This window comes from Malus sylvestris, chromosome 11 (assembly GCF_916048215.2).
Source record: "Malus sylvestris chromosome 11, drMalSylv7.2, whole genome shotgun sequence".
NCBI classification, from domain to species: Eukaryota; Viridiplantae; Streptophyta; class Magnoliopsida; order Rosales; family Rosaceae; genus Malus; species Malus sylvestris.
The window spans coordinates 37,777,411-37,802,765 of NC_062270.1; the positions used below are offsets into that span (position 1 = coordinate 37,777,411).

At 41.2% G+C, this 25,355-nt stretch overlaps 2 protein-coding genes across 3 annotated transcripts; both read left to right on the forward strand.

Annotated features, from left to right (window-relative positions):
* Positions 1-1,537: 1,537 nt before the first annotated feature.
* LOC126590816 (histone H2A variant 1-like) lies at positions 1,538-3,610 on the forward strand. Its single transcript, XM_050256325.1, has 3 exons — positions 1,538-1,694; positions 2,204-2,329; positions 3,081-3,610. The coding sequence occupies exons 2-3, from the start codon at positions 2,210-2,212 to the stop codon at positions 3,375-3,377; spliced, it is 417 nt and encodes a 138-aa protein (XP_050112282.1). The 5' UTR covers positions 1,538-1,694; positions 2,204-2,209; the 3' UTR covers positions 3,378-3,610.
* A 17,836-nt stretch (positions 3,611-21,446) lies between these two features.
* Positions 21,447-24,869, forward strand: LOC126588313 (beta-carotene isomerase D27, chloroplastic-like). Of its 2 annotated transcripts, XM_050253385.1 has the most exons (8): positions 21,500-21,699; positions 21,822-21,961; positions 22,262-22,354; positions 22,875-22,936; positions 23,427-23,533; positions 24,201-24,293; positions 24,389-24,474; positions 24,770-24,869. In XM_050253385.1, exons 1-7 carry the CDS (start codon positions 21,576-21,578, stop codon positions 24,430-24,432), a joined length of 663 nt encoding a protein of 220 aa, XP_050109342.1. In that variant the 5' UTR covers positions 21,500-21,575; the 3' UTR covers positions 24,433-24,474; positions 24,770-24,869. The 2 variants fall into 2 exon arrangements, with proteins under 2 accessions (XP_050109341.1, XP_050109342.1); XM_050253384.1 differs by lacking the exons at positions 24,389-24,474; positions 24,770-24,869 and having other exon boundaries at positions 21,447-21,699; positions 24,201-24,379.
* The last annotated feature ends 486 nt before the right edge of the window (positions 24,870-25,355 follow it).

A 25,355-nucleotide genomic window follows, 5' to 3' on the forward strand; every position in this document is an offset into this window, starting at 1 on the left:
ATCGTCCAGGAGAGTGATCCTTAAGTGTATATTCCCATCATTCATACCTAGCACGAGGCCTTTTGGGAGCTCACTGGTTTCGGGTTCAGTCGGAACTCCGAATTAAGCGAGAAGGTGGTCAGAGCACTCCCATGATGGGTGACCCACCGGGAAGTTGCTCGTGAGTTCCCAGAAACAAAACCGTGAGGGTGTGGTCGGGGCCCAAAGTGAATAATATCGTGTTACGGTGGTGGAGCGGGCCCGGGAAGTGGTCCGCCCTGGGCGGGGATGTGACAAATGGTATCAGAGCCTAACCCTGGTCGTGGTGTGTCGACGAGGTCGTCGGGCCCCTTAAGGGGGTGGATTGTAACATCCCACATCGCCTAGAGGAGTGATCCTTAAATGTATATTCCCATCATCCCTATCTAGCATGAGGCCTTTTCGGACCTCATTGGCTTCGGGTTCCGTCGGAACTCTAAAGTTAAGCGAGAAGGTGGTCAGAGCACTCTCTTGATGGGTGACCCACTGAGAAGTTGCTCGTGAGTTCCCAGAAACAAAACCGTGAGGGTGTCGTCAGGGCTCAAAGCGGACAATATCGTGCTACGGTGGTGGAACGGGTCCGGGAAATGGTCCGCCCTGAACCGGGATGTGACAAAATGAGTATGTAATAATGCACATATTATTCTTATTTGTCTATTTTGTTGTGTATGATATGAAATCCTAACTCGCCGAGGTCTAATATTTAACCATTTTACGCAATGTAAAATGTGCACAATAAAGCTAGGAAAGTGGTGAAAAATGGGTTTGGTCCCTTCAAGTTTAAAGCTCAACTCTTCCAAATTTTTTACAACACAAATTTTATGAAATCTCCCTCAAAAGGGAAGAAAAGCCTACAAACAAAGATGAGGCCTAATAGCTCAAGTAAAGATAGCCCATGTACCAGAACAGAGAAAGAAAAAAAGCCCGTACTACAAATTAGTGGCCCAACAAGTTGGGGAATGTTGGATTTTGGTCCAAAACTTTTATACTTGTGTCTGATAAATCTTTTATTTCATTCAATGACTTGTATAACAATCTTTTTTTTAATCTCATAACACGTCAATTGAGATGAATTTAATTTGGTTTGGCTGCTGGTCAAGTGATCCCTCATGATTGCCGTCTAGAGTGCAGCCTACATGTTGAAGACTGTAAGTAATTCAGCACATCATACAAAGGAAATGAAAACAAAAGTCGTTCGAACCCTTCCACATGTTCAATCTTTTTTTATTGCCACTATCTCTTGTATTTGGTGGTGTCTGCGTCTAAATTTACAAGAACATGTAGGGCTACTTTATTATTCAATTGCCCTTGTATTTAATAAACCGATGTGACCATGTGGAATGCTTTGTGTACCAAAAATAAACAAAGATGCCAAAGACTTTGGCAATAAAATAGTTTGGTCAGATTTGGGATTCAATTGAAAGGAAGGAAAAAAAAAGTGGGAAACTTTGAAATCCAAAAATTGGGGAAAATTTTAATTTCCCACCCAAAACGAACCGCCTTTGCGCTGACCGCATTCAAAACGAACCCAAAATCCCCGGACTGTAATTACGATATTACCCTCCGTGATTGGATAAAACTAACCAATCCTCTGTTCCCTCTTAAATTTGGCTTTCCTCCCCTCTCTCTGTCTCTACAGTTCCCTTCCGTCTTCGAGCTTCCCAAGAACTCCTCAGGTCTCTCTCTCTCTCTCTCTCTCTCTCTCTCTCTCTCTCTCTCTCGATACTTTCGATCTTAAGATTTATGGGCTTTTCAGATTAGGGTTTATTCTTCACAATTTCTTTTGGGTTCCGTCGTTTACTCTGGAATTATCGATTTTCCGGCTAGGGCAGATAAAAACCCAGATCTAGAACGCTTCGTCTTGTGTTTCTGGTTCGTACGGTATTTGAAGCTAGATTTTGACTTGGTTTTCTGAAATTTCCCACTTGGGACCTGCGAGGAACTTTTTCAGATCTGGGTTTCGTTTGACTTCACCCACCGAATTTGAATTCGTTTTCCGAACCCAGAGTGTTTCAAGTTTAGATATGCAAAAAAGTTGTGGAAAATTTTAACTTTTTTTGTTTATTGGGGATTTAATTTGAACGTGCTGTGAAGTCATGATTTGTTCAATTTTATTGGGGTCTCCTGTTTGTGCTATTTTTAGGGGTTTTAATATTTTATTCCCAAATTTGAAATTTTTTTGCAGGCAGAAATGGCGGGCAAAGGCGGGAAGGGGCTTATTGCAGCGAAAACCACAGCGGCTAACAAGGACAAAGAAAAGGAGAAGGACAAGAAGAGGCCTGTTTCTCGTTCATCTCGCGCTGGTATCCAGGTACTAATACAAATTTTCAGTTCTTTATTACCAATATTTGGAATACATGTCGACCAAACTTGTTTTTACCATGCTGTTTTACTCGTTTGTTGTATTAGGTTTGCTTAATTTGCGGTGTTTGTGATGGTTTTCGTTTGGGTTTGTATAAATGTTGATGCTGAATTTGCATTGTATTTAACTTGTGTAGTTGGTGTTGAGTTGGCGTTTGGATTTGTTTAATTTGCGTAGTAGTATGGAATTCACTTTGGGTTTGTTGAATTTGCATTATTGGTGCTGAATATGCATTTGTCTTTGTCTATTTGGGTGGTTGGTGCTGAATATGCATTTGTCTTTGTCTATTTGGGTGGTTGTTGCTGAATTCACATTTGGGTTTGTCTAGTTTGCGTTGTTAGTGCTGAAATTGCATTTGGGTTTGTTTTATTTGCATTGTTTTTGGTGAATTTGTGTTTTGGTTTGTTTAAATTGTGTTTTTGGTGCTGAAAAGTATGTTTTGGTATGTCTAGTTTGAATTGGTCGTGCTGAATATCCATTTGGGTTCATTTTGTTTGCATTATTGTTGATGAATATACATTTGGATTTGTTTAATTTGTGTTGTTGGTGCTAAATTTGCATTTGGGTTCATTTTATTTTCCGTTATTCTTGCTGAAATGGCATTTGGGTTTGTTTTATTTCTGTTATTTTTGCTGAATTTGCATTTGGGTTTGTTTAGGTTGTGTTGTTGGTGCTGAGTTTTCATTTTGGTTATGTGTAGTTTCCGGTGGGTCGAATTCATAGGCAGCTGAAACAGCGAATTGCTGCTCATGGCCGTGTTGGTGCCACTGCTGCTGTGTACTTGGCCTCAATCCTCGAGTACCTAACTGCTGAGGTTCTTGAGTTGGCCGGGAATGCTAGCAAGGATCTCAAGGTCAAGAGAATCACACCCAGGCATCTGCAACTAGCCATCAGGGGAGATGAGGAGCTGGACACTCTGATCAAGGGAACCATTGCTGGCGGTGGTGTCATCCCCCACATCCACAAGTCCCTCATCAACAAGACTTCCAAGGAGTAATTCAGATCTGATGAGTCAAACGGGTATTAACTGATGGTGTTGTTTAATATTATGACTGTTTATTTCTCGTGTTTTAGTAGCTGTTTAGGTTAGCTGGATTTAGTAGTACATATGGGCAATCTAGTGCTTGTCCCTTTGAACCATTATCTGTATGTTTGTTCATCTTTATGTGTTTTGTTGGATAGTTTAACCTGGTATTCTCTGTCTTTATTTATATGATTTGACTTTTATAAGCTCTGCTTCTTGTTTATGATGATGATTGTTCTCAAAGAGATAATTTGTTCCGTGATAAACTTTTTCCACGCTTATGTGACCGATGTAGTCGATTATATATGATTAAATCTAAGCAGCAATGAGGAGATGCTAGTTTGTTTTTGGTTTGGCCTTTGAGCTTGTTGTAAATTTGCAGTAGTTTTATTGAAGAGATTTTATGTCAGTGTTATAGTTCCAACTACTGTGGTGGTCTGTGGTAGTAAACCGATGCTGTTTCTTATTTGGTGAAGTTGAGGTCTCTTGTGGTCAATGGTCACCTTTGGTTTTTTGATGTTGGGACCATCTTAGGAGGTGGATGGATGATCATCTCTTTTGTGCTTATGTATGAGTTATATAATCGGAGTTGTTGCTCTCCATTGAAATAGGGTGGTGCTATCCACAAACCGTTTACTTCTCACGTTTTCTTTTACTTTCTGTACCTTGATCTTTATTCATTCAATCTGACGGCCTCTGGCTGAAAATTGAGACGCATTTGTGGAGAGCACCACCCTTGAAATAATCTTAAGGGATGAATAGTTTTGGATCCGTTAAGGGCGATCGTTTGATTAATGACTGATAATTCAAATATATTTTGGGCTTCCGAGGAGAGCCAACGGATATTTTGGCATATCGGTTTGGTTTTGGGATGTGTTTGTTGAATCCGGATCCTTGTTGGATTTTTTTTGTGAGAATTTGGAAATTCGTGATTTATATTTGTTTATTATATATTATGCGATTAGAAATTATATTTAATATTTTTATTTAAAATTAAATATAAAAAATATTTGTCAAAATTAATTGTGTGATGAATGATGAATGAACATGATTTACGGATTTTTAGAATCCTTACCAAAAGGATTCGGAGAGGATCCTGTTGGGTGTTTGTTTATTCAACTTTTGTGTTTATCTTTTGATGACCCAATTTTGCATTGTTATCAAGTTATCAACCCATTAAATACAATGTCCATGAGAGAATCGAAACTATATCCAAATTGTGGTTAGGGTCTTACTTTAATGCTCTTGGGTTTGGTCCGGTTGTTTAAATCTAGCTTAGAGTGAAGTATTTTTCGTAATAAAAAGAAAAAAAAATTGTTTGCCTTCTCGAATCTTAAGCCATTTGATGGGTGAAATGATGATGATAAATTAGTAACATGAGATAATTTCGTTTTGGTAGAGAAATTTTTTAGTATGCTTGGAACACGAGATGGTATAACACATATTATACAAGCGAAGGAACAATTTTTTTTTTTGAAAATTAAAACTTTCCTTTACATATGTAATGACAATGGTGTACCAACTTATGTTCTAGGCACACTGAAGAATTCAGCACAAGTGATTCCGTGCATGGATTTTCAGCACATTGCTGAGTCAAAGTTCAATTTCTAATATATATTTTGTTAACTTTATTCTCAAGCATGTTTCATATTTTTCATATGATATAATGCTTAGGTTTTCAACATTATTAGAACGGGGGAAATGATTATCATACATTAATTTTTTTCGTTCTATGAATTTTTCTTTATTTTTAATCGTTAGATTGATAAATTTAATAAAAACCATGGATATGGTTAAATAAAAGTGTGTAGAGAAAAAAAAATAGTAGTCTCCCAAGTCTTCAGTTAAGAGAGTCTTTTGGCTGGAGACTTGAAATTTAGTCTATGTGTGGGCCGAAGTAACTAGATGATGTCTTGAACTGATGCTCGATATGAGACGGTGCTCAATCTGAAATGATGCTCAACTAGAAGTAGCACATGCTGCGAGGCTGCTCGGCTCGTGGTTTATGTTGCCTTAGTTGGCTCGGCTTGTGGCGTTGAAGGTGAGGGAGTCCATTTTATAGAATAAGGGCTTGCTCCTCAATACATGAATGATGAGCTAGAGTTGATGCTGTCTAATGATGGTGAGGGAGTCCTTTTTATAGAATAAGGGCTCACTCCTCAATACATGAATGATGAGTTAGAGTTGATGTTTTCTAATGATGGTGAGAGAGTCCCTTTTATAAAATAAGGGCCCGCTCCTCAGTACATGAATAATGGGTGCTCTCTAATGAAAGTGAGGGAGTCCCTTTTATAAAATATGGGCTCGCTCCTTAGTACACAAATAATGGGCGCTCTCTAATGAAAGTGAGGGAGTGCCTTTTATAGAATAAGGGCTTGCTCCTCAATACATAAATAATGGGCTAAGTCCCCCAAGTATTTTTCATAAGGCCTAATTGAGGCCCAATATATGGTACATAATGTAGTCCCCCAAGTCTTCGGTCAATAGAGTCTGTTGGTTGTAGACTTCAAATTGAATCCATGTATGGGCTGAAGTGGTGGTTGTTCGGAGGCGGTATTTGTATACCTTGCACTGAAGCTTTGTAGGTGAAGCTTTGCAAGTTGAAGCTTTGAAGCTAGAGCTCTGTAAATGAAGCTTTTGAAGCTAGAGCTCTGTAAATGAAGCTTTTGAAGTTAGAGCTCTGTAAATGAAGCTTTCAAAGCTAGAGCTTTTGTAAATGAAGCTTTTGAAGCTAGAGCTTTGTAAATGAAGCTTTTAAAGCTGATTGACATGAGTGATACTCATGAATGTTTATGTTGATTGACATGAGTGATGCTCATGGATGATGCTCATGAATGTTGACATGAATGATGGTTATGAATGTTTATGTATGATTGATATGAGTGATGCTCATAAATGTTTATGTATGATTGACATGAGGGATGCTCATGTGTAATTTTGGAGTACTGGACGTACTTTTGATCACCTGGTTGATGATAATAGCGGCAGGGTGCCGAATAAATTTTTTGGAGTATTAGGCGTACTTTTGAACACCTGGTTGGTGATAATAGCAGCAGGATACCGAATAAATTTGGAGCCATAGGGTCTGGCTCTTTTGGGCATATGGGCATTCGCCCTCCACATAACATTGCAGCCCATTATTTTGGGCTTGCCGTTTTTTTTTTTACCCTCTGATGGGGTTTATACAGATGTCTCCGAAAGATAAGAAAAATAAATTACATTTTTCAAAAATAAAATCCGACCATCTGCTCAATGGGTCACGTCTATAATTCTCTTTTTTTGCATGCCATTACCACCGCAATTATGCCTACTTCTTTTTATATTCTTTTGCTTTCTGCTTTCTCTTTTGCAGATGGCAAACAAGGAAATCACGTGGAGTGTCTGTTCCCTGCGCATCTCAAAAATCGAACCAAAGATGCTTTGCGAGCCTGAAGAACAGCAGAAGCAGATTTGCTTTTGCTTTTTCTTTTCACTTTCCTCTCTTTCTGTCTGTTATGCATGTGCACCCTGTACTTGTGTAAGTTAGAACCTGTAATATTAATTGTGGTCAAATGTAACAAATATTCTTCGGTGATGAACATGCAGTGCACTGATGCTGGACTTTGTGCCTCTTGCTCATTTCTTTCCCATGCATTTTCTTGCTTTCTGCAATCCAAGCAAGAAAAACTTGTGCTCTTCCTCCGTCCATGGAACCCCAAGATCAACACGGCACCGTTCGCATGAAGGGGAGCCTCGGTGGGAGAGTCGGGTGAGGTGGATGAGATTGGAAGAGCCATATGAGACTGGAGATCTGACTAACAAGTTGCCATAGTGGACAAGTTGCCACAACAGAAGTCCACCAAATCACTGACTTCAAAAGAATACCCATATCCTACTGCCTACAGATAAAATTTTTGCTGTTAGTGTCGACTAATTTATGAGGATGCCGACCCAACAGATATTTCCAATTTTCCAGTCGTAGTTTTTAGGGTTCTACGGAAGATGATAGCCTGCCCGTAATCGCAAGTTAATATCAAAACAAAACAAACATTCCGTATCACGACGAAACCCAGGTGAATAAAGCATGCCTAGGAAATTCTTGGAGACGACATTGCTGCATGCATACGCATGAAAAGCATGCACATCCTTTGAAGCTAAAGAAAAAATAGAGAATTTGATCCAGATCTGACTAACAAGTTGCCACAGTGGACACCGTCGGTGTCCCACTGTCGTATTTGCATACTCTAACCACCCATCGCATCAAGGGCGTTCATCTCCGGTCCAGCTCGGGTCTCATCAATATTATTTGTCGCCACTAGATTTGGTTTTGCTTACGACTCATCCCACTTGTATCGTGTTTCGCGCAACTACCCACTCGCATCGTGAGACACTGGTAGCTGTAATTGGTAGCTGCAACTACATCCTGTTGCCTCCGTCTTCTTCATCGATACCCCACACTACAATCAGTGGGTAAGCAGAAATAAGCGGCGATGAGAAGCTCACCCAAGTGGGTATAAAAAACAACGCTAAGATTCCTGCCAGTCGGGTGTGTGTGAAGGAGGGCAAGTCGTTGAAGGAGGAGTTGATGGCTGATGGGGAATGCTCTCGAAAAGGGGGACATAAACAGCCAAAAGTGCAGATTTTGGAACAAAACCCCTTCGCTCTTTCACGCCGCTGCCGTTGAATTTGAACATAACTTTTGAAGCTTCCCCGCTCCGCTCCACTCCACTTCACTCCATCATCACTTTTCAGCCATGGCAGAGCTTAAGCTCTCAGAGAGTCGAGACTTGACCCGAATAGAGCTCATAGGGGCACATTTCCTTATCTGTGGCCTCGGCCTCGATTTTGCCCTAGAAGCTTGCGACGTCTCCCAAGGCATGGTAGGCCAGACTTCCGCTCGAAAGGCCGCCGACGTCATTCTCCAGATGATCAAGGAAGGAAAAATCACGGGTTGGGCAATTCTTCTGGCAAGTTAGCCTGGAACTGGCAAGATCGCCATTGCCATGGGCATGGCGAAGTCGCTCGACCTTGAAACCCCGTTCGCGATGTTGGCCGGGAGCGAGCTATTTTCTCTGGATATGTCAAAGACTGAAGCCCTACTGCAAGTTTTTGGGAAAGCCATTGGGGTTAGAATTAAGGAAGAGACTGAGATCGTCGAGGGCGAGGTCGTAGAGGTTTAAATTGACTGTCCGTAGCCGGAGTAGCTTCGAAGACAGGGAAATTGACGTTGAAGACGACGGAGATAGAGACTACTGGTTGTTCATTTTCTAGCGAGGTGGGAGAAAACAAGACAAGCCCATGACGAAAACAAGACCACCCATCTTGATGCAGATCTCAATGACTAAAAAGCACACAACCCCAAAGAGAGAGAGAAAGAGAGAGGTTATTGGGTTTATGAGTTTTTTGTGATTTTACAGATTTTGCAGGTTTTGTAGATTCACGGTGGAGGTGAAAAAATGAAAAAGAACGACACAACTTTTCGTATCGATTCCCACAGATGGCGCCAAATGTTGATGCATAAAACTGGAGGGGTCTTGGAACAACGTAAATCCGACTGTGAATCTGCAAGAAAGTAAATAACACAAGATGTATCGTGGTTCACCCCAAGGTTTGGGCTACATCCACACTGATATTGTATTTCTTTAAGAGGTGATGGGAGTGAGGGAGATAGCTTCTGAGGGTGAGAGAGCTCTTCCCATGGCTTAAGAAATGGCCTTTTTCAATTGTGAGAGTGATGAGTCATTTTATAGAATAAGGGCTCATCACTTATTACATAATTACATTTAAGTCCCCCGAGTATTTGTTCGAGATCTAAATACGGAGGCCCTAAGTATGGTACAAACAAATTGTTTCCTATTTTGATGTTGATTCTCTCTTTTAATAGGAAATTACATCATTCTAGGAAGAGGAAATAAATTTCTCTCAATACCTACTTAAGTCCACCTTAAGTGGATTATTAAATCAACTTTGGAAAGCAATTTATTCTACCTTACAAGAGGGAGAGAGCTTAGAGGATATTTGTTCCCCCTTCTCTAGCAATCTTCCACATCTTGCCCGTGCAAATGATCGTCTTTCGTTGCTTGCCTCGTCTTCTCGTTTCTTCTAGGTAAGAAAAAATTATTTTTCTTGTCTTCTTGATTTTTTTGGAAGCCTCGGGGCTTGAAATTGTCTCGATAAGGGTTGAGGAGATTTGAAAAAGGACCTAGGGAGGCTGCGGCACTATTGCCGTGAGTGGTGGGAGTGAACAAGCCATGCCGTGGAGCTTCGCATGGACGCTGGGCTTCCTGCGGCTTGGGCCATGGGTTGGTGTTACAGTCTGGGCTTTTGTGCTTGGGCTGTGAGGAAGGAAAAGGTGTGGGGGCGTCTGCCCTCTATCAACTGAGCTGGGCCACAAAACCCTTGGACCGAAAAGAAGGATGGGCTCAGGCCCGTGCCTAAGGAAGAAAGAAGGTGAGGCTGAGTGCCTCTTTTGGGCCAAAGGGCCTGTTGAGCTTTTTTTCTTTTTTTTCTTTTTTTTTGGGCCGAGAGGCCTGTTTTTTTTTTAACAACCCTCTAATGAATCTTCTATGTGCTTTTGTAGAATTCCTTCAAGTATGTCTTCCTTGAGCTACAAGAATGATAATGGTGTGTCACCGTTGTATCGTCAAGGCGGGTCTTTGAGCAAGGTTGGCTACTTTAAGGCTGCTCACTTACAAATTAGCTCCGGTGATTTGTTTAGAGACTTCCTTGAGGCATACTGGCATGCCATTCCGTCGGGAATGCGTGTGAAACGAGTCAAGGATGGTAGTAACCGTGAGCCAAGCGTTAGGGCTCGGAGAGCCATCAAGTTTCACCCCTAATATTTCGTGTTAGAGTTTACTTTTCCTATACTGTGTTTCTTCTAAGAAGTGCTCTGCTCCATGAAATGTGCCCCTGCTTAATGTTCTCCGAACGCGGTCCGCGTGATAGTGGGATTCCATAATCTAAGCCAATTTTTCGACTTAGATCTAACTGTTAACGAATTTTGGTACTTTTTTGACATAGGTCATATTGATGGAGTTGGGCAGCTGCGATCTCGTCATAGGCTTTTTGATAACTTGAGCAAGGGAGATCATGACTGGACCAAGGAGACTTTGGAGATAAGTGAAGAATGGGAATCTGATTATTCCCCCGAGCTACATGTCGCTCTGGGTATCCCTTCCGAATATCGTGAGTGGCGTTGACTGCTTAGTCATTTTCGTAGGGAAAAATGTGGGCTGCCCCCGAAGAAGAAGATAAAAAAAATCAAGGCAGATGCGTTGCCTCGTCCTATCACTGTGATGGAACCTGCTACCAATGAAAGTAGGAAGAAGAAACATTCCCCGTCTGTGCAAGAGACGCATGTGGAAAAAAAATTGAGGACTGCTTGCGGGGGTTCTCCGGCTGCTTAAGAGATATCTGCTGAAGAGAAACCGAAGATTACTTCCGCTGCTCGCGAGGTTTCATCAACTGCTCCTAAGTTTGTGATTGACTTGACTTCCTAAAAAAACGAGAAAGAAAGATTTGCTGGATCTGTGCCGGTGGTGCTTGCCGTTTCGAAGGCTACTAGCTTGATTGCTGATAGGATTACCCAGCGTAGAAGTTTATCCGTACATTCGGTGCTGGAGTTTGTGTCAAAGCGTCCGTTTGAGGCTAAGTCTGGTTTACCTTTGGAGAGACTTGCTATTATAAAGAGCGACAAGGTGTCCCTGTCTGCTAAAGTGGTGCCAAAGCTCATCCCTTATGCTGCTTAGACCAACTCGTCTGCTGAGATAAAGGAAACTGCTTATGCGGGCGATCGTGAAAGATCCACCAAGTTTGTTTCTGGGGAAGTTGCAGAGATTTATGCGCTTTTTGAAACCAGATCTGCTTGAAGACATGGATGTATGTGCCAATTTTGTTGATGGCATCAAAGGGATTGTTGGCTCGAGTTCCTTCGTAAAGCACACGGCCGAGCATAGGAGGATTGCTATACTAGCCTTGATGCAGAAAACAACGATTCTAGCAGTCGAGTCCATGCTTCTTGACCAATAGGATACCAAGGCTGCCAAGGAAGTGGCAAGAACTGTGGCAGCCGAAGCTTATTCCTCGGCCGAGAGAAAGTCAAGATATTGGAATCTTAGCTTGCTCCTTTGAAGGGGTCTAATATTTCTGCCCCTACTTCTCTGCAGCTTGAGACCGCTCGCCAAGAGATTGTGGATTTGAAGACCATGCTTGACGCAATCCAAGTAAAGTATGAAAGTGCAGAGAAGGAGATCGAGTGTTACATACCTTAGATTCAAGATTTTAAGTGATCCATCCCTGAATTTCGCTCCGCTGCTTATGCAAAGGATGAAGAACTGATCGCTGCTTACAACCAAGTGATCCACTTCAAGAAAGTTGTTGATAGGTTTGAGCCTCAAGTGTTGGAACTCCAAGGTGCCCTGAAGATCAATGACAATCTGAAGAAGAAGTGGATGAGCTGCAACAGGTTTGTGTTTGTCTGCTCAAGGAGAATGAGCAGTTGAAGGGTGAGAAAGTTGGGTTTGAGGCTTCGCTTACTCAGAACCAAGCCGATTTCTACAAGCTGGGTTATGTAGATCATCTCTTTGGGCGATCGTTTGACTTTGAGTTTTCTGGTAAAGACTTTGAGACTTTCTCTATTTCTCCGGAAGACTTGCTCGCCTTTACTTTTGAATCTTATATTGGTGAAGTAGTCGGAGAAATTAGTACCTAGGTTAGGGTAGCTGAAGGTGAAGTGCTGGATGGTATCGTTGCTAAGAGCATTATGACTGCTGAAGGTGTGGCGGCCGAGTAGTCGTGAAATGTCCAAGCTGCTGAAGAGTAGTTTCTTAGGTAGCCTTTAGGATTTTCTTTGTTTTTCCTTGTTGCTTTAGCTTGAACTCCTTCGGTCTTTGCTAGTTGTTTATCAATTTTGCTAGAAGATTTAATAAACTTACTTCCTTCGCTTTTCTCTATCTTCGCTTTTCTCCATCTTCGTTTCTTTTTGTCCATGCCTTAACCTTTAGACCTTATATATAAGTGGCTGGCGTGCTACTTTTCTATAAGCAGACAGGCCTGTGTAGCCTACGCAGCTGTATGTGTTGGTGTAGAACTTTTGCAAAGTTGTTAGCCATAAAGTTGGCAGCCAGATGCCTTCCTTACAGAAGCAGACGAATCTGCGTAACCACTAGGCTGTTAACCTTGACTTTTTCCAATTTCGTAGGTTGTGTAGCAAGTACCACAACGCTTTAGGACTTGGTGTAGGTTGTTCCGCGCTTGGCAATGGTGAAACTTATTGACTACGTAACATGTCAGTAGTGGATAAGGCTTCATATATACACGCTAGCTTGTTTAACCTTTAATAAGAATGTGCAGTTTTATAAGTCTAGCGTGGTCTTACTGCTTGAAGGGTAAGCCATAGGCAGTCTTCCAAAAATCGTAAGCTACCTTAGTGCACTCGGTAGTAGTTTTAGATTTCCAAAGCAGCCGTCTATCGAATACGCTGTGTATTGTGCCCCCTCAATCTCTAAGGCCTGGTTCCTCGCGGATTAAGCCAAGAGACCCAAAATCTTTCAGTTAGCTAAGGCTTGAAAAAGACTATTGTGGCTATTTCTAGGAATCCTGACGTAAGCCTTCGTGCATCTAGTTATACTAGGGCAGCCAGACTCATCCACGTCTGGATATTCGGAGTATAGAGTTTATGATCCTGCTCTGGAGAGCATGGTTAGCCCCTCGGGGGGGGGTGCAAGTCCTGCAGTGAGCCATTAAGAAGGGTGCGATCTTCTTTTGAAGTGCAGAAGAGATGAGTTGTTGTAGACATATAGTGAAGCCCAGTTGTAAATTACTTCTAAATTCCTTATTGAAAAAATGAATAAAATGAATAAATAACTTAGCTGTAAAAGACTGCATAACGACTGGATAGTCATCGGCTTGCGAGGTGGTGCCCGTTGAGCTGCTTAAGTCTTCGGGTCTTGATATAATGAGAGGTCATACACGGTAATTTCTCAAATTGTAGGCGTTCCATTACTTCTCGATTTCTTTGTCGTTCATGGTGGCGAGGGTGTAGTTACCCTTACTCTGCTGATCTTGTACGAACCTTCCCATATGGGATCCATCTTTTTCGAGACTTCTCTGCAGGCAGTGATGAAGGCTTTTCTTAGGACTAGATCTCCGAGTTGGAATTGCCGGATCTTGGCCCTTTTATTGTAGCTGGACAAAAGTTGCTACTGGTAGGCTGCAATGCGGGTGATGGTCTGCTCGCGTCTTTCCTCTACTAGATCCAAGCTTGTGGCCATCTCTTTACTATTTTGCTCTATGCTTGGCAGTAGAGTGTTGACGCTTGGCACAATGATGTTGGGAGGAATGATTGCTTACATACCAAATGCCAAAGATAAAGGACTCTCACCGATTACTCGTCTTTTGGTGGTGCGATACGCTCATAGACATCAGGGGAGTTTATCTGGCCATTTTTCCTTCTTATCGGTGAAAGATTTCTTAAGGCAGTCGTGGATCGTCTTGTTGGATGATTCGGCCTACCTATTGCCTTGAGGATACCTTGGCGTGGACATATGCTGCTTGATGCCGAGCTTTTGGAAGAACTTCGCCAAATCTTTACCCATAAATTACGGGTCGTTGTCGGTGATGATAGACCGATGGATGCCAAATCGGCTAATGATGGTCATCTATATGAAGCATTCGATGTCCATTTGAGTCTTGGTTGTCATAGGTTCTGCTTCTACCTATTTGGTGAAGTAGTCAGTTGGCACGATCATCATGCCTCTGCCCCTAGTAGTATGAGACATTGGTCCCACCAGGTTGATTGCCCACTGCATGAATGGTCAATGACTTATTTGCGAGTGTAGTTCGCTGGCAGGTAGTGCTGGTACCGGTTTGTAGCGTTGGCAGTAGTCGCATTTTTGTACTAACTTCTTACCATCTTGGTGCATGGTAGGCCAGTAGTAGCATGCGTTAAAAGCCTTCTGTGCTAAGGATCGGCCTCCAGAGTGATTTCCACAAACGTTTTCGTGGATTTAGCTTAGAACCTTAAAGTCATCAGGAGGTGCTAGGCAGCGGAGATGTGGTCCGATGTAGGATATTCGGATGAGAATGTCGTTCCACATATAGTAGCGTGCTACCTTGATTTGGAGCTTCCTAGACTCCAATCTTTCCGAGGGGAACATGCCGTTGACCAGGTAGTCTGTAATAGAACTTTGCCATCTGGGAGTTATACTAACCTGTGACACTTTGATCGTTGGCTCTGCCTTTATGCTTGGCTTGTTTAAATATTCCACCGGAATAGATCGTTTGAATTGGTGGTCGAGGGCGGAGCCTAGGCCAGCTAACGCATCTGTGTAGGCATTGTCTGCCCGCGAGACTTGAGTGAGAGTGTAAGTTTGAAATGCCTCAAGCTGCTTGCGTACATTCTCTATGTATTGCGCCATCCTTAGATTTTGTCGTGTATTCTCTAGTAGTCTGGCTGGTGATTAACCAGGAATCAAAATGAATTGCAAGCTTCTTCACTGCCAAGTATTTTGCCATTCGAAGACCCCCTAACAGGGCCTCGTACTCTGCTTCGTTATTGGATGCTTTGAAACTTAGAGTGATTGCCTGCTCGAGCATTGAGTCGTCTGGGGTGACAAGGACCACGCCTACTCCCGAGCCTTGTAGTTGGATACGCCGTTAACATGTAAATGCCAGAAATCTTCGTTTGGGGGAGCAGGCACAGCTGAGGTGTGCTTGGTTGCTTCTGGGGTACTGCTAGGCTGCTCTGTGGCATCGCCTAGGCTAGGCGCGAATTCTGCTATAAAGTTCGCTATTGGGCTTTTATTGTCGTGCAGGGTCGGAAAACTAATCCGTATTGGCCAAGTTCCAACGCCCACTTCATCACTCGTTGAGATGCATCCAGACCATATAAGATTGATTGTAGAGGATACTGAGTCATGATAATGACTGTATGAGCTTGAAAGTATGATTTGAGCTTCCGAGCCACAACAACTAGCGCCAAAATTAATTTTTCGATCTTTGGATATCTTGTTTCCGCATCGAGAAGAGCTTTAGAAATGTATAATACTGGCAATTGGGCCCCCAGCTCTTCTTGTATGAGGGCATAACTTACTGCTATTTCGGAGACTGCCAGGTAGATGTATAAATCCTCCTCTGCTTTTGGTTTGGATAGTAAAAGAGGTGATGTGAGATACTTATTCAGGTCTTGGAAGGATCTTTCGCACTCTTCATCACACTTGTCTCGTTGTGCCTTCTTGATAGCTTTGAAAAAAAACTTGCATCGATCGGTGGACCGCGATAGGAAGCGGTTGAGGGTTGCCGCTCATCCGATCAAACTTTGGATCTCCTTCAAGGTGGTTGGAGACTTCATCTTTAAGATCATGCGAATTTGCTTGGGATGTGCTTCTATTCCTCGTTGGGTTACTAAGTACCATATGAATCGGCCTGAAGATACCCCAAATGTGCATTTGGTGGGGTTGAGCTTCATCTTGTACTTTATGAGAATGCTGAAAGTTTTTGCCAAGTTACGGATATGATCTGACCATCGCTTGCCTTTTACCATTATGTCGTCGACATAAACCTCCATGGTTACCCCTATTTGCTTGTTGAACATCATATTTACCCACATTTGGTAAGTGGCTCCTTCGTTCTTGAGGCCAAAAGGTATGACCTTGTAGCAGTAGGTGCCCCGCTCAATCACCAACGTGGTTTTCTCGTTGTCGGGCTCATACGTGGCTATTTGGTTGTAGCCGGAGTATGCGTCTAACAAGCTAAGTAGCTGGTTCCCAGAAGTTAAATCTACTAACAGATCGATCCGAGGGACAAGATAAGGATTTTTGGGCATGCTTTGTTGAGGTCTGTGCAGTCTACGCAAACCCTCAATTTGCCCTTTTCGTTTTTCATGACTAGTATGACATTGGCAAGCCATGCCGAGTGTGCTACCTCTTCTATGAATTTGGCCTCTAATAGTTTGTCAATTTTCACCTCAATGATCGATACTCATTCGGGTGCGAAATGTCTTTTCTTTTGGATCACCAGTTTGGCAATGGGGTCAACGTGCAGCTTGTGGTAGGCCACCTCAGGGTCAATGTCGAGCATGTCGAATGGTGACCATGCAAAGACGTTTCCATTTTCTCTAAGGAAAGTTGTGAGTTCTTCCTTCTCAGTTGGGCTTAGTCGTGAGCCCATTCTAACCGTCTTTTTCGATTGCTCGGGATCCAGAATGATGTATTCGGCGTCCTCTTCGGGTTTCCATCCTATCTCGTTTGCTTGGGCGCCATCTTCTCGATCCTTCTGCTATAATTGCTATTTGGTAACCTCTCCGTCCCTTTGGACTTCGGTAGCTTCTACGAGGGTAAAGGTTTTCTTTTTTTATTCTTTGAACATTTACACAGTGGCCTGGTCAGACTTGATCTCTTCGACTCCTCATTCCGGGATTTGGAATCAGATTTTTTTATACTTGACGGAAGGGACGGTGTCCAGCTTAATCAACCAAGGTCTTCCAAGAATCCCAATGTAAGGAGACATGTCGCTTATGATCGTGAATGTCTGCTTAGAGACAACTGGCGGTGTTTTCACGTCAAATGTGATGTGACCGATGATAGTTTAGGTATGTCCGTTGAATCCGATGAGTACCTCTACTCGACGTATGATTGTGCTTTCCAGGCCCATCTTCTGAATGATTGAGAGTTGAAGCAGAATGACTGCACTTCCATTGTCAACCATCACCCTGTCAACTATAGCATGGGCTAGTTGGACAAATACTACTAGGGCGTCATCGTGTGGGAAATCGACGCCTTCTGCATCCCGCTCAATGAAGCTGATGATGGGTCCAGGTTGGACTTGCGAGATTAGTAAAACTTGCTCGATCTTCCTCCTTTTGGAGTTATTAATGGCCCCCAAGTGTTCGGATTTGACGAAGATGCCATTGATTCGTATCGTCTTGGTTGGCGGCTCATCATCATCGTCTGCATTCTTTCTTGGCTGCGCAACTGGATTGCCCAAGTATCTATTGACATTGCCTTCTTTCACGAGCTTCTCTAGATAGTTCTTCCAAGTGTAGCAGTCGTCGGTTATGTGACCAGGACCTCGGTGGAATGTGCAATACTTGGTGTGGTCCAACTTGGAAGTATCTCATTTTGATTGTTTCGGTAGCTTGAACCATGGCTCGTTTTTGATGTCACGAAGGATTTGATGGATCAGAATTGAGAATTTAGAATAGCTCTTGGCTATCGGGCCTTCTTTGGTCGTGGGTCAGTTCCTACATTTGGCTTCTTGCTTGCTCTTGCTGGGCTATTTCCCGTCTTCCTTCCTTTGAGCCACTGCCGACTCTTTTCGAGGCTGATTGGGCACCTTTTCTCCTCATCGAGCCTCGTCCCAAATTGCATGCTTATCTGCCAGGGCAAAGGAATTTACTAGAGTTAGGTCTTCTTTCATGATCATTTCTCCGAACAATGAGTGGTCTGCCAAGAGTCCTTTTTGGAAGGCTGCTTTTGCTATTGAGTCGTCACATCCGACAATCTTTGCCTTCTCTGCTTTGAACCTCTTCACGTAGTCGCGGAGCGACTCCTTTACGTTTTTCTTCACGTTGAACAAGTGATCAGACTTTTTCTTGATCGAGCTGTAGGATGAGTATTCTTTGATGAAAACCAAGGAAAGATCATCAAAATTCCAGATAGATCGTGGTGGCAAGGTGTGAAACCAATCTTGCGCCTCGCCTTGTAGAGTGGTGGCGAATATTTTGCACATAAGGGCATCATTGTTCCGGTAAAGGACCATCGCGCTTCGGCAGTGCTTCAAGTGCCTATTTGGATCTTCATATCCTTTGAAAGATGTGAAGTGCGGCATGCTAAACTTGCGTGAAGGCTCTGCTTGCTTGATCTCGTCCATGAATGGTGATATACTTATATTAGTCATGTCCCACTGTAGTGCATTATCGACCGTTTCGTTGCGTTGAAAATCATGCAATCATTCGTTGAATAGTCTCTCTACCTCTTCTTGGATTTGCCTTTGTTGAGGTAGCGGAATTCTTGGCTACCATCGGTCTTGACCTACTGGTTTAGGCTACTCTTCCATGCTCTTGGTTTCATCACGCCGAGGTGGCGGTGTATATGGCCCATCTCTAGCAGGCAAGGGAATTCTTTGCAGGCTGCCGGTTAAACTTGATTCCGATTGAGTGACTGCTTTTCTCCGTTCATTGTGCTGCCTGTTCTGATGTGATGTGGAGAATGCTCATTGCGGACCTAACCGCAAATGAACGTTTTGCCTAGAAGGTTGCTCATGTTGATTATCGAAGCGTGGCCCCAACCATGAATGTATACTTGCCCGTGGGCCTAATCGAGAGTGCACACTCCTCTGCGCGCTAAGACGGGAGTATACGCTATCTCAGGAACCCAATTGGGAGTGTACACTACCCGAATGCTCGGTTTGTGGTTGGTTGAGTAGCTGCTTACCAGGGCGCTGCTGGAGAGGTTCCTCGTCTGCCCTTATCCTATTTTGGGACACCTCGTCTAGGGCACGTTGGATCTCAGTGCGTTGCAAAAGTTTATTCACCAAGGTCGTCTGTTATGCCAGGGCGCTCGTCAACTCTATGACTTATCGGGACAAGTGTTGTTCACCATTCAGATTGGAAAAGCATGGAAGGAGTGTGCCTCATTGAGCAGTGGAAGAGTGGTAGACTCCAAGCGCGAGATTTGAGTTGGGAAATGTCAAATCCGCCGAGAAATGTGGTGAAAATGCCCCCAGCTCGATGATTGGTCCGGATGGTTGAGATAGTCTTGGACCGACTTGGGTTGCTTGGGAAACCACGGGAGCGGGCTGGGATGCTCAGTGCATGATGCACGTGAATGCGAGGCTTGGGCTCGGCTTGGCAACGCATTGAGCTAGCGTTGGGCTTGGAGTGACATGGTTTGGGTCATTGCCTTGGTGCCGTGGGCCTTGAATGACACGGCTTGGGATTTCTTTGGTGGCACGGCTCGGGCCGTGGTAGTGGTGCCATGGACCTCGCCGCGGGTGGCTACCAAGGTAGCCACCGCGGTGGTTCTCGTGGTGGAAACTCGTGGTGGTGGTGCCGCTCCACCTATTGTCACATTTAGCCTCGTGAATCGCCGCGGTCCCATCTCTTGAATATTGGAATTTTCACTTGTTGAATTTTCTAAGTATCTAGCCATTGCACTTCTTTTTTACGTTTTATCAAAGAATTTTTGTAAATAAAAAATTCTAATAATAAGAATGTACGAAAAACTACAAGTGGACTAGAAAATAGAGAAAAAAACCTTTTTATGCGAGAATCTTCTACGAGTGTGTGACTCTTCTCTCAATGAAAGCACCAATTCATTTGTGGAGCCAAAAATAATCACAAGACGACATGTGTATTTTTGGACAAAAGAGGACAAAAATACCCTTGTGGTACAACGGGATTCCTACGCTCAAGCAGCGGGCAATCATTCTTCAACCAAATCAAGTGCCCAAAATAGGTAACAATTCAAAACCTATCTTATCAAATCCCTTCTACAAGGTAATTCCCAAAACTTATTTCATTCCATATATTTTTTACCTCTTTTTCCCTTTTTAGCTAATCAATTAGCTATTTATTTTAATTATTCCATAACTTCCAAAACATTCCCTCTAAAAATATGTTAATTGGCTAATTAATGAATTTATTACCTAATTAATCTATTAACCACAAAATACACTCAAAAACATCCCAAAGGGCGGGCCATTTTTTCTCCAAAGGGGACCGGCCATGCCCTATATAAGCTACCCCATTTTCTCCAAAAACCTAAGTCCACACTCTTGCAAAACCCCAAAAACTCTCTAAACACTTTTCTCTCTAAATTCTAACTTTGGCATCGGAGGTTCTTCGGCCAAAGCCCCCTCATTCATCGTGGGTGCGTGAGGCTTTTGGCCTTAACCAAAAGTGTTAATTGTTTTGTAGGTGCAATCTTGTCCAAGATCAAGGAGGAAGAAATTTGCATCCACAAACCCAACATTAACTTGTTGAGATTGGTTATTCAACACTTAGATATTGTAGAATCATTAGAACAACAAATTTGTCATACACTTCTCAAACTGCAATTTATTATTTTCGCTTGTATAAGAGAAGAATGTGTACAATCAAGTATTTAAGTTCGATTTCAGTCTAATAAACATAAAGTTATGTTTGAAATTTCTACAAATTCCAAAATCAACAAATAATGCATCTATGTAACATATAAACTTTGTAAAATAATTTACACTTTATGAAATTTGCATGCAAGGTAAAAAAAAATTAAATTTGAGTACAATGCTACACTAATAAAAACTTGAATTTAGATTACATTATATAAAATACATTTTCTTTTTTCTATTCCTTGTTGTTTGTACTTTGTAATAGTATATGAAAAACCTTTAACAATATGAGAAAAGTTTTTTTAATGAGAAAAAAAAAGTGTTATAGTTGTGAGTATTGTTTTTACTGCCTTTCTATTTCAAATTTGCTAACAACTATAAGAAATCTTATGATCAAATTTGCGCCGAAGTTCACAAAAAAATTACCCAAATCTTCGTTGAAATATCTCTAAAATCCCCTAAATTTTGTTAAATATTCAACCGAAGTATCAAAAAAATCGTCAATACTCCTCGAAATTTTGGAAAGGTATTGTTTTACTCCTTTTGATTATCGACAACTCCATTTTGCGGATATATAAGAGATATTTAATTACTTGTGTACTTTTTTTTAGACAATAGCAACTCCATATAAGAATTACAAATAATTTAACAAGTCAATTTACATAAGAGATATGTACTACTCCGTCGATTTCACTGTCAGTTTATATTTTGTGTTTGGTATTTCAAAATACACCAAATGTCTTTGTTTACTCCCACTTGGAAATTGGCTCCCACCAAATTCCCAAACACACCAAAAACAAACAAATGCATAATATATAGCTAAAAGGGTATCTTCCAGCCCTCCATGAAAGTTTTAAGTTGGCAAGATTCCAAAACCACAGGATCTCTCATATGCCCTTTCCTTTAAAATGCTCTCCATGCACTCTTTGTTCTCATTAGCTCTCTCTCTCTCTCTCTCTCTCTCTCTCAAACATGGAAGCATCACATTTTCTACAAAGCAGGAGTTTTGTAACAACAACCCTGGCTCAACCAAGGCATGTACATGAACACAAGCTACGGCGTTGTTCGATCGTCGCGGTGCTTACAACGCCGGTGGAGAACATGAACATAGCAACAGACACAAGACCGGCAGATGCTGCAGTAGAAGGGAAAAGAGTTTACAAAGATAACTGGTTCGACCGAATGGCCATTAATCATCTGTCTCAGAATGTCCAAGCTGCAACAGGTTCTCTCACTTTATTCACTCGTTCATCTCAAAATTTATGGACTGAAAAAAGAAAAATGATTCACAAATGACATTATTTCAGGTTTGTTTGTTTATTTATTTATAATTTAACGTTTTTGCAGGGTTGAGAAACAATAAGAGCGGGTATGAAAGCTTGGTTAAGGCAGCAACAGTTGCATCCAGGAAGTTTAATCCAGCAAAACAGAGAGAACTAGTTCTTCAAGCTCTTGATACTGCCTTCCCAAAGCCAGTATTTTCCTTGGTAAGTTCATATATATATATATATAGTTTTATTTTCTTCCAGAACATCTCATTTTACGTACTTCACATTAGACGGAGAAAAAGAAAAGCATTTTAAGCAAACATGAGCATAGGTAAGTTGTTAGACAGCGTCGTCTGCTTCTTATATATCAAAGTTTGAATCTTCGTCCATTTCTCATAGTTTAGAGAAGATTATCAAAAGATAACTTTATTAATCGACATGTATTTTGGTGTTTGGTTCTTTAGCTGCCTGCAGTACCTTTGTTTACCTTGTGCTAAAATTGTGTTTTCCAATGAACAGCTTAGAACAATCCTACCTGACTCGAAATTTGCCAGGGAATACTTCGCAGTCTTCACCACCATCTTCTTTGCCTGGTTGGTGGGACCCTGTGAGGTAAGTAGAAGGAAACAGTATTCTTCTTTTTATTATATAAATATTAATTATTTTAGATTAAAATGCTTCGATATATATATGTCATTTGGCCGGTCGTAGCCTATCATTACTTCGACCACTTTGTTTGGAGAAATTTTTTAGTATGTCGTGAATGCTGTTTGTTAGGTAAATTGTAATAATACAATTGATCATAATTTTTTTTTTGAGTTTTCGATCAATTGTATTGTTATACTTATTATGTCGGGCTGTGTTTTTATTCACTAAAAATTCTCTCTTTTACTTAAAAAATGTCAAGTTCAGTTGTGCACACAAAAAACGCATAAATTAGCTTCCCAGCACATATGATTGAATTTAACACTGTTTTGTAATGTAAATATGAAAAGTTATTAGGGTGTAATCACTTGCATAATCTTTCTCACAAATAGAACACTCACGTGCACAAGCAATTAGCATAAGCAATTAGTATTTGAAATGAAGTTGAATTGGAAAAATTGTAACTAGAGTGATCTAACTCTTGAAGGTAAAGGAATTGGAGCTCAATGGAAGAAAAGAGAAAAATGTAGTGTACATCAAGAAGTGCAGGTAAGTTTTTTGCTTTCACCCTTCATTGTAACTCAATTTCACTCCTCACGAGAAAGTTTTTTAGTATGGCTAGAATGCGGAGTAGTACATCACATGTCATTATATAAGTGAAAGGAAGTTTTATTTTTATGAAATGTTCCTCCGCTTGTATAATGATATGTGATTTATCACTCCGTGTTCCCAACATACTAAAAAATCTCTTAGTTTTTACCCTCAAAATTAAAGGGTCCCACCTCCTCACCAACCTAAGACACCTCCATTGCTTGAAAACAATCTGCACCAATCATTGTGCCAATCCTGCCCTCCTTTCTTCTGCATTACCATCATGATTAAGCATCTAATTGTCCTCACACGTAATTATCATCACCATATAAAACTCATACTTCTATCACCATCAGCATAATCTTAGGCTAACAATTCCTTTTTCCACTTTTTTGTTTTAAGACAATTTTTTTATAACTTCTCTCTTATTTTTCCAACAAATTTGCAGGTTTTTGGAGGAAACCAATTGTGTAGGGATGTGCCTTAATATGTGCAAGGTGCCATCTCAAAGCTTCATCAAGACTTCCCTTGGAACTCCTGTCAACATGGTTCCAAGTAAGTATGTTTATGTAGTAACAAAGAACAAACGTCTGTTCTATAGTCAGACTAATGATTTAGGCTATTCAAAATAAATTTACAAACTTTTGGTGACAAAAGCTATGCCAAATATCCTCTTAAAGTTAATTTACTATTCAAATATTTTCATTAAAGATCAACGAAAATGGAAAGAAGACTGGCTGATAAAGTGATGGTGAAAGTTTAAATGTGGAGGGCCATGATCATGATGTAAATGGAGGGTCCATGCATAAACCCACAAAGGGTGCAAATTCTGCAAGTTGAACCGCCCAACTTCTAACATGACTACATGAGAGTGTCGATACCAGAATTCCTAGCCATAAATCTTTTATATACAGAATTTTCATGACTACTTGGTTTCTACTAAACTCTCCTCTTCCTCATGAGACCACTCATTTTTTTTTATTATACAAGGTGATTTGCTACCCGTCCTCTCCCGGAGCAGGGGGGGTGCATGAGACCAATCATCTTTGCCCCCATATAATGTCACCATAATATATGATGAAAGCACCCAATATCAACATTGTTCGGATACACCACTTGTCGGATAGCTGTCAGACAAACCATGATCAGTAAAATAGAGATGTCTCAACATCTAGCAGATAACTGTTGACCTAATCATATTGTGTACCATTCGATATTGCAGATTTTGATGATATGAGCTGTGAGATGATATTTGGTCAGGACCCTCCAGACATATCCAACGATCCAGCACTCAAGCAACCATGCTACAAACTATGTAATACTTCAAACATTGATCACTTTACTCGGTTGTATTACCTACGTACCCTAATATGCAGCATCATATATCTCATGCATAACTGATTCATGCAGGCAAAGTAAATAAAAGGCACAACAGTAATGACTGCTCCAAGTAAAACCATGGGATGCTTTCCAGTTTCCATGGCAAAAAAAGAGAGGTAATTTTGGCTAAAGTTACAAAACTAAGCTATTAGAATCTAGAAATTGTATGTGTAGCACGTTGATCATTCTTTGTTAAAGAACGGTTGAAAATGCATACTTTAATAAAGAATATATCGACGTCTGTTTCATAATCGGACTAGTTAGTTCTCTCATATTCCATCTGTTTATGCATCTATAACAAAGTGGCTATTGAAATCATAATTGAATATTCACAAGAATATATAGTAATCAAACTTAGGATCATTAAAGCAATCAAAACTCATTTCAGTCCGCTGTCTCTTCTTTCGACAGCTTTGGAGAAGTTCAAGCTAGATGACTACAAGAATGTAAATAATCAAAGAAACTTGCAGCTCCAACACGCAACTGAGAAAGATTATGGTGTCAACTCATGGAATTTGTTGATCCTAGTTGAATCTTCATTTTTTTCCCATGACGCATCAGGAAGAAATCAAGAAGAATAATGATGTACAAATATGTGACAAGACATTTCATTTCAAATCTAACTTTTTTTCCCCTCAAATGATTAGCTGTTTAATTAGTAATCTGCTTAAAATTTTCCCTTCTAGGATTTAGTAGTATATTCTAGGGTATTCCTTATCCTTTTAATCGTTAAATTCTTGATCAAAATACAATAACCAAATTCTAACAGTTAAAGTTCCAAAATATAGAAACCCCGGAACACCATATTCATAGCAATAATAATTTTGATGATGTGTCATCAGCTTCTTAGTTATTCTAATGGAAAATCCAATTAGGTTTCCTTGGGAAGAGAAAGAGTTTTTGAGTTGAGATGGAATGTAGGGTATAAGTTGAGCAAAGGGTGGCCCAGCAATGTTTTGTCTCCCACCTTCAACATCAGATGAGACTTCTTCTGTTG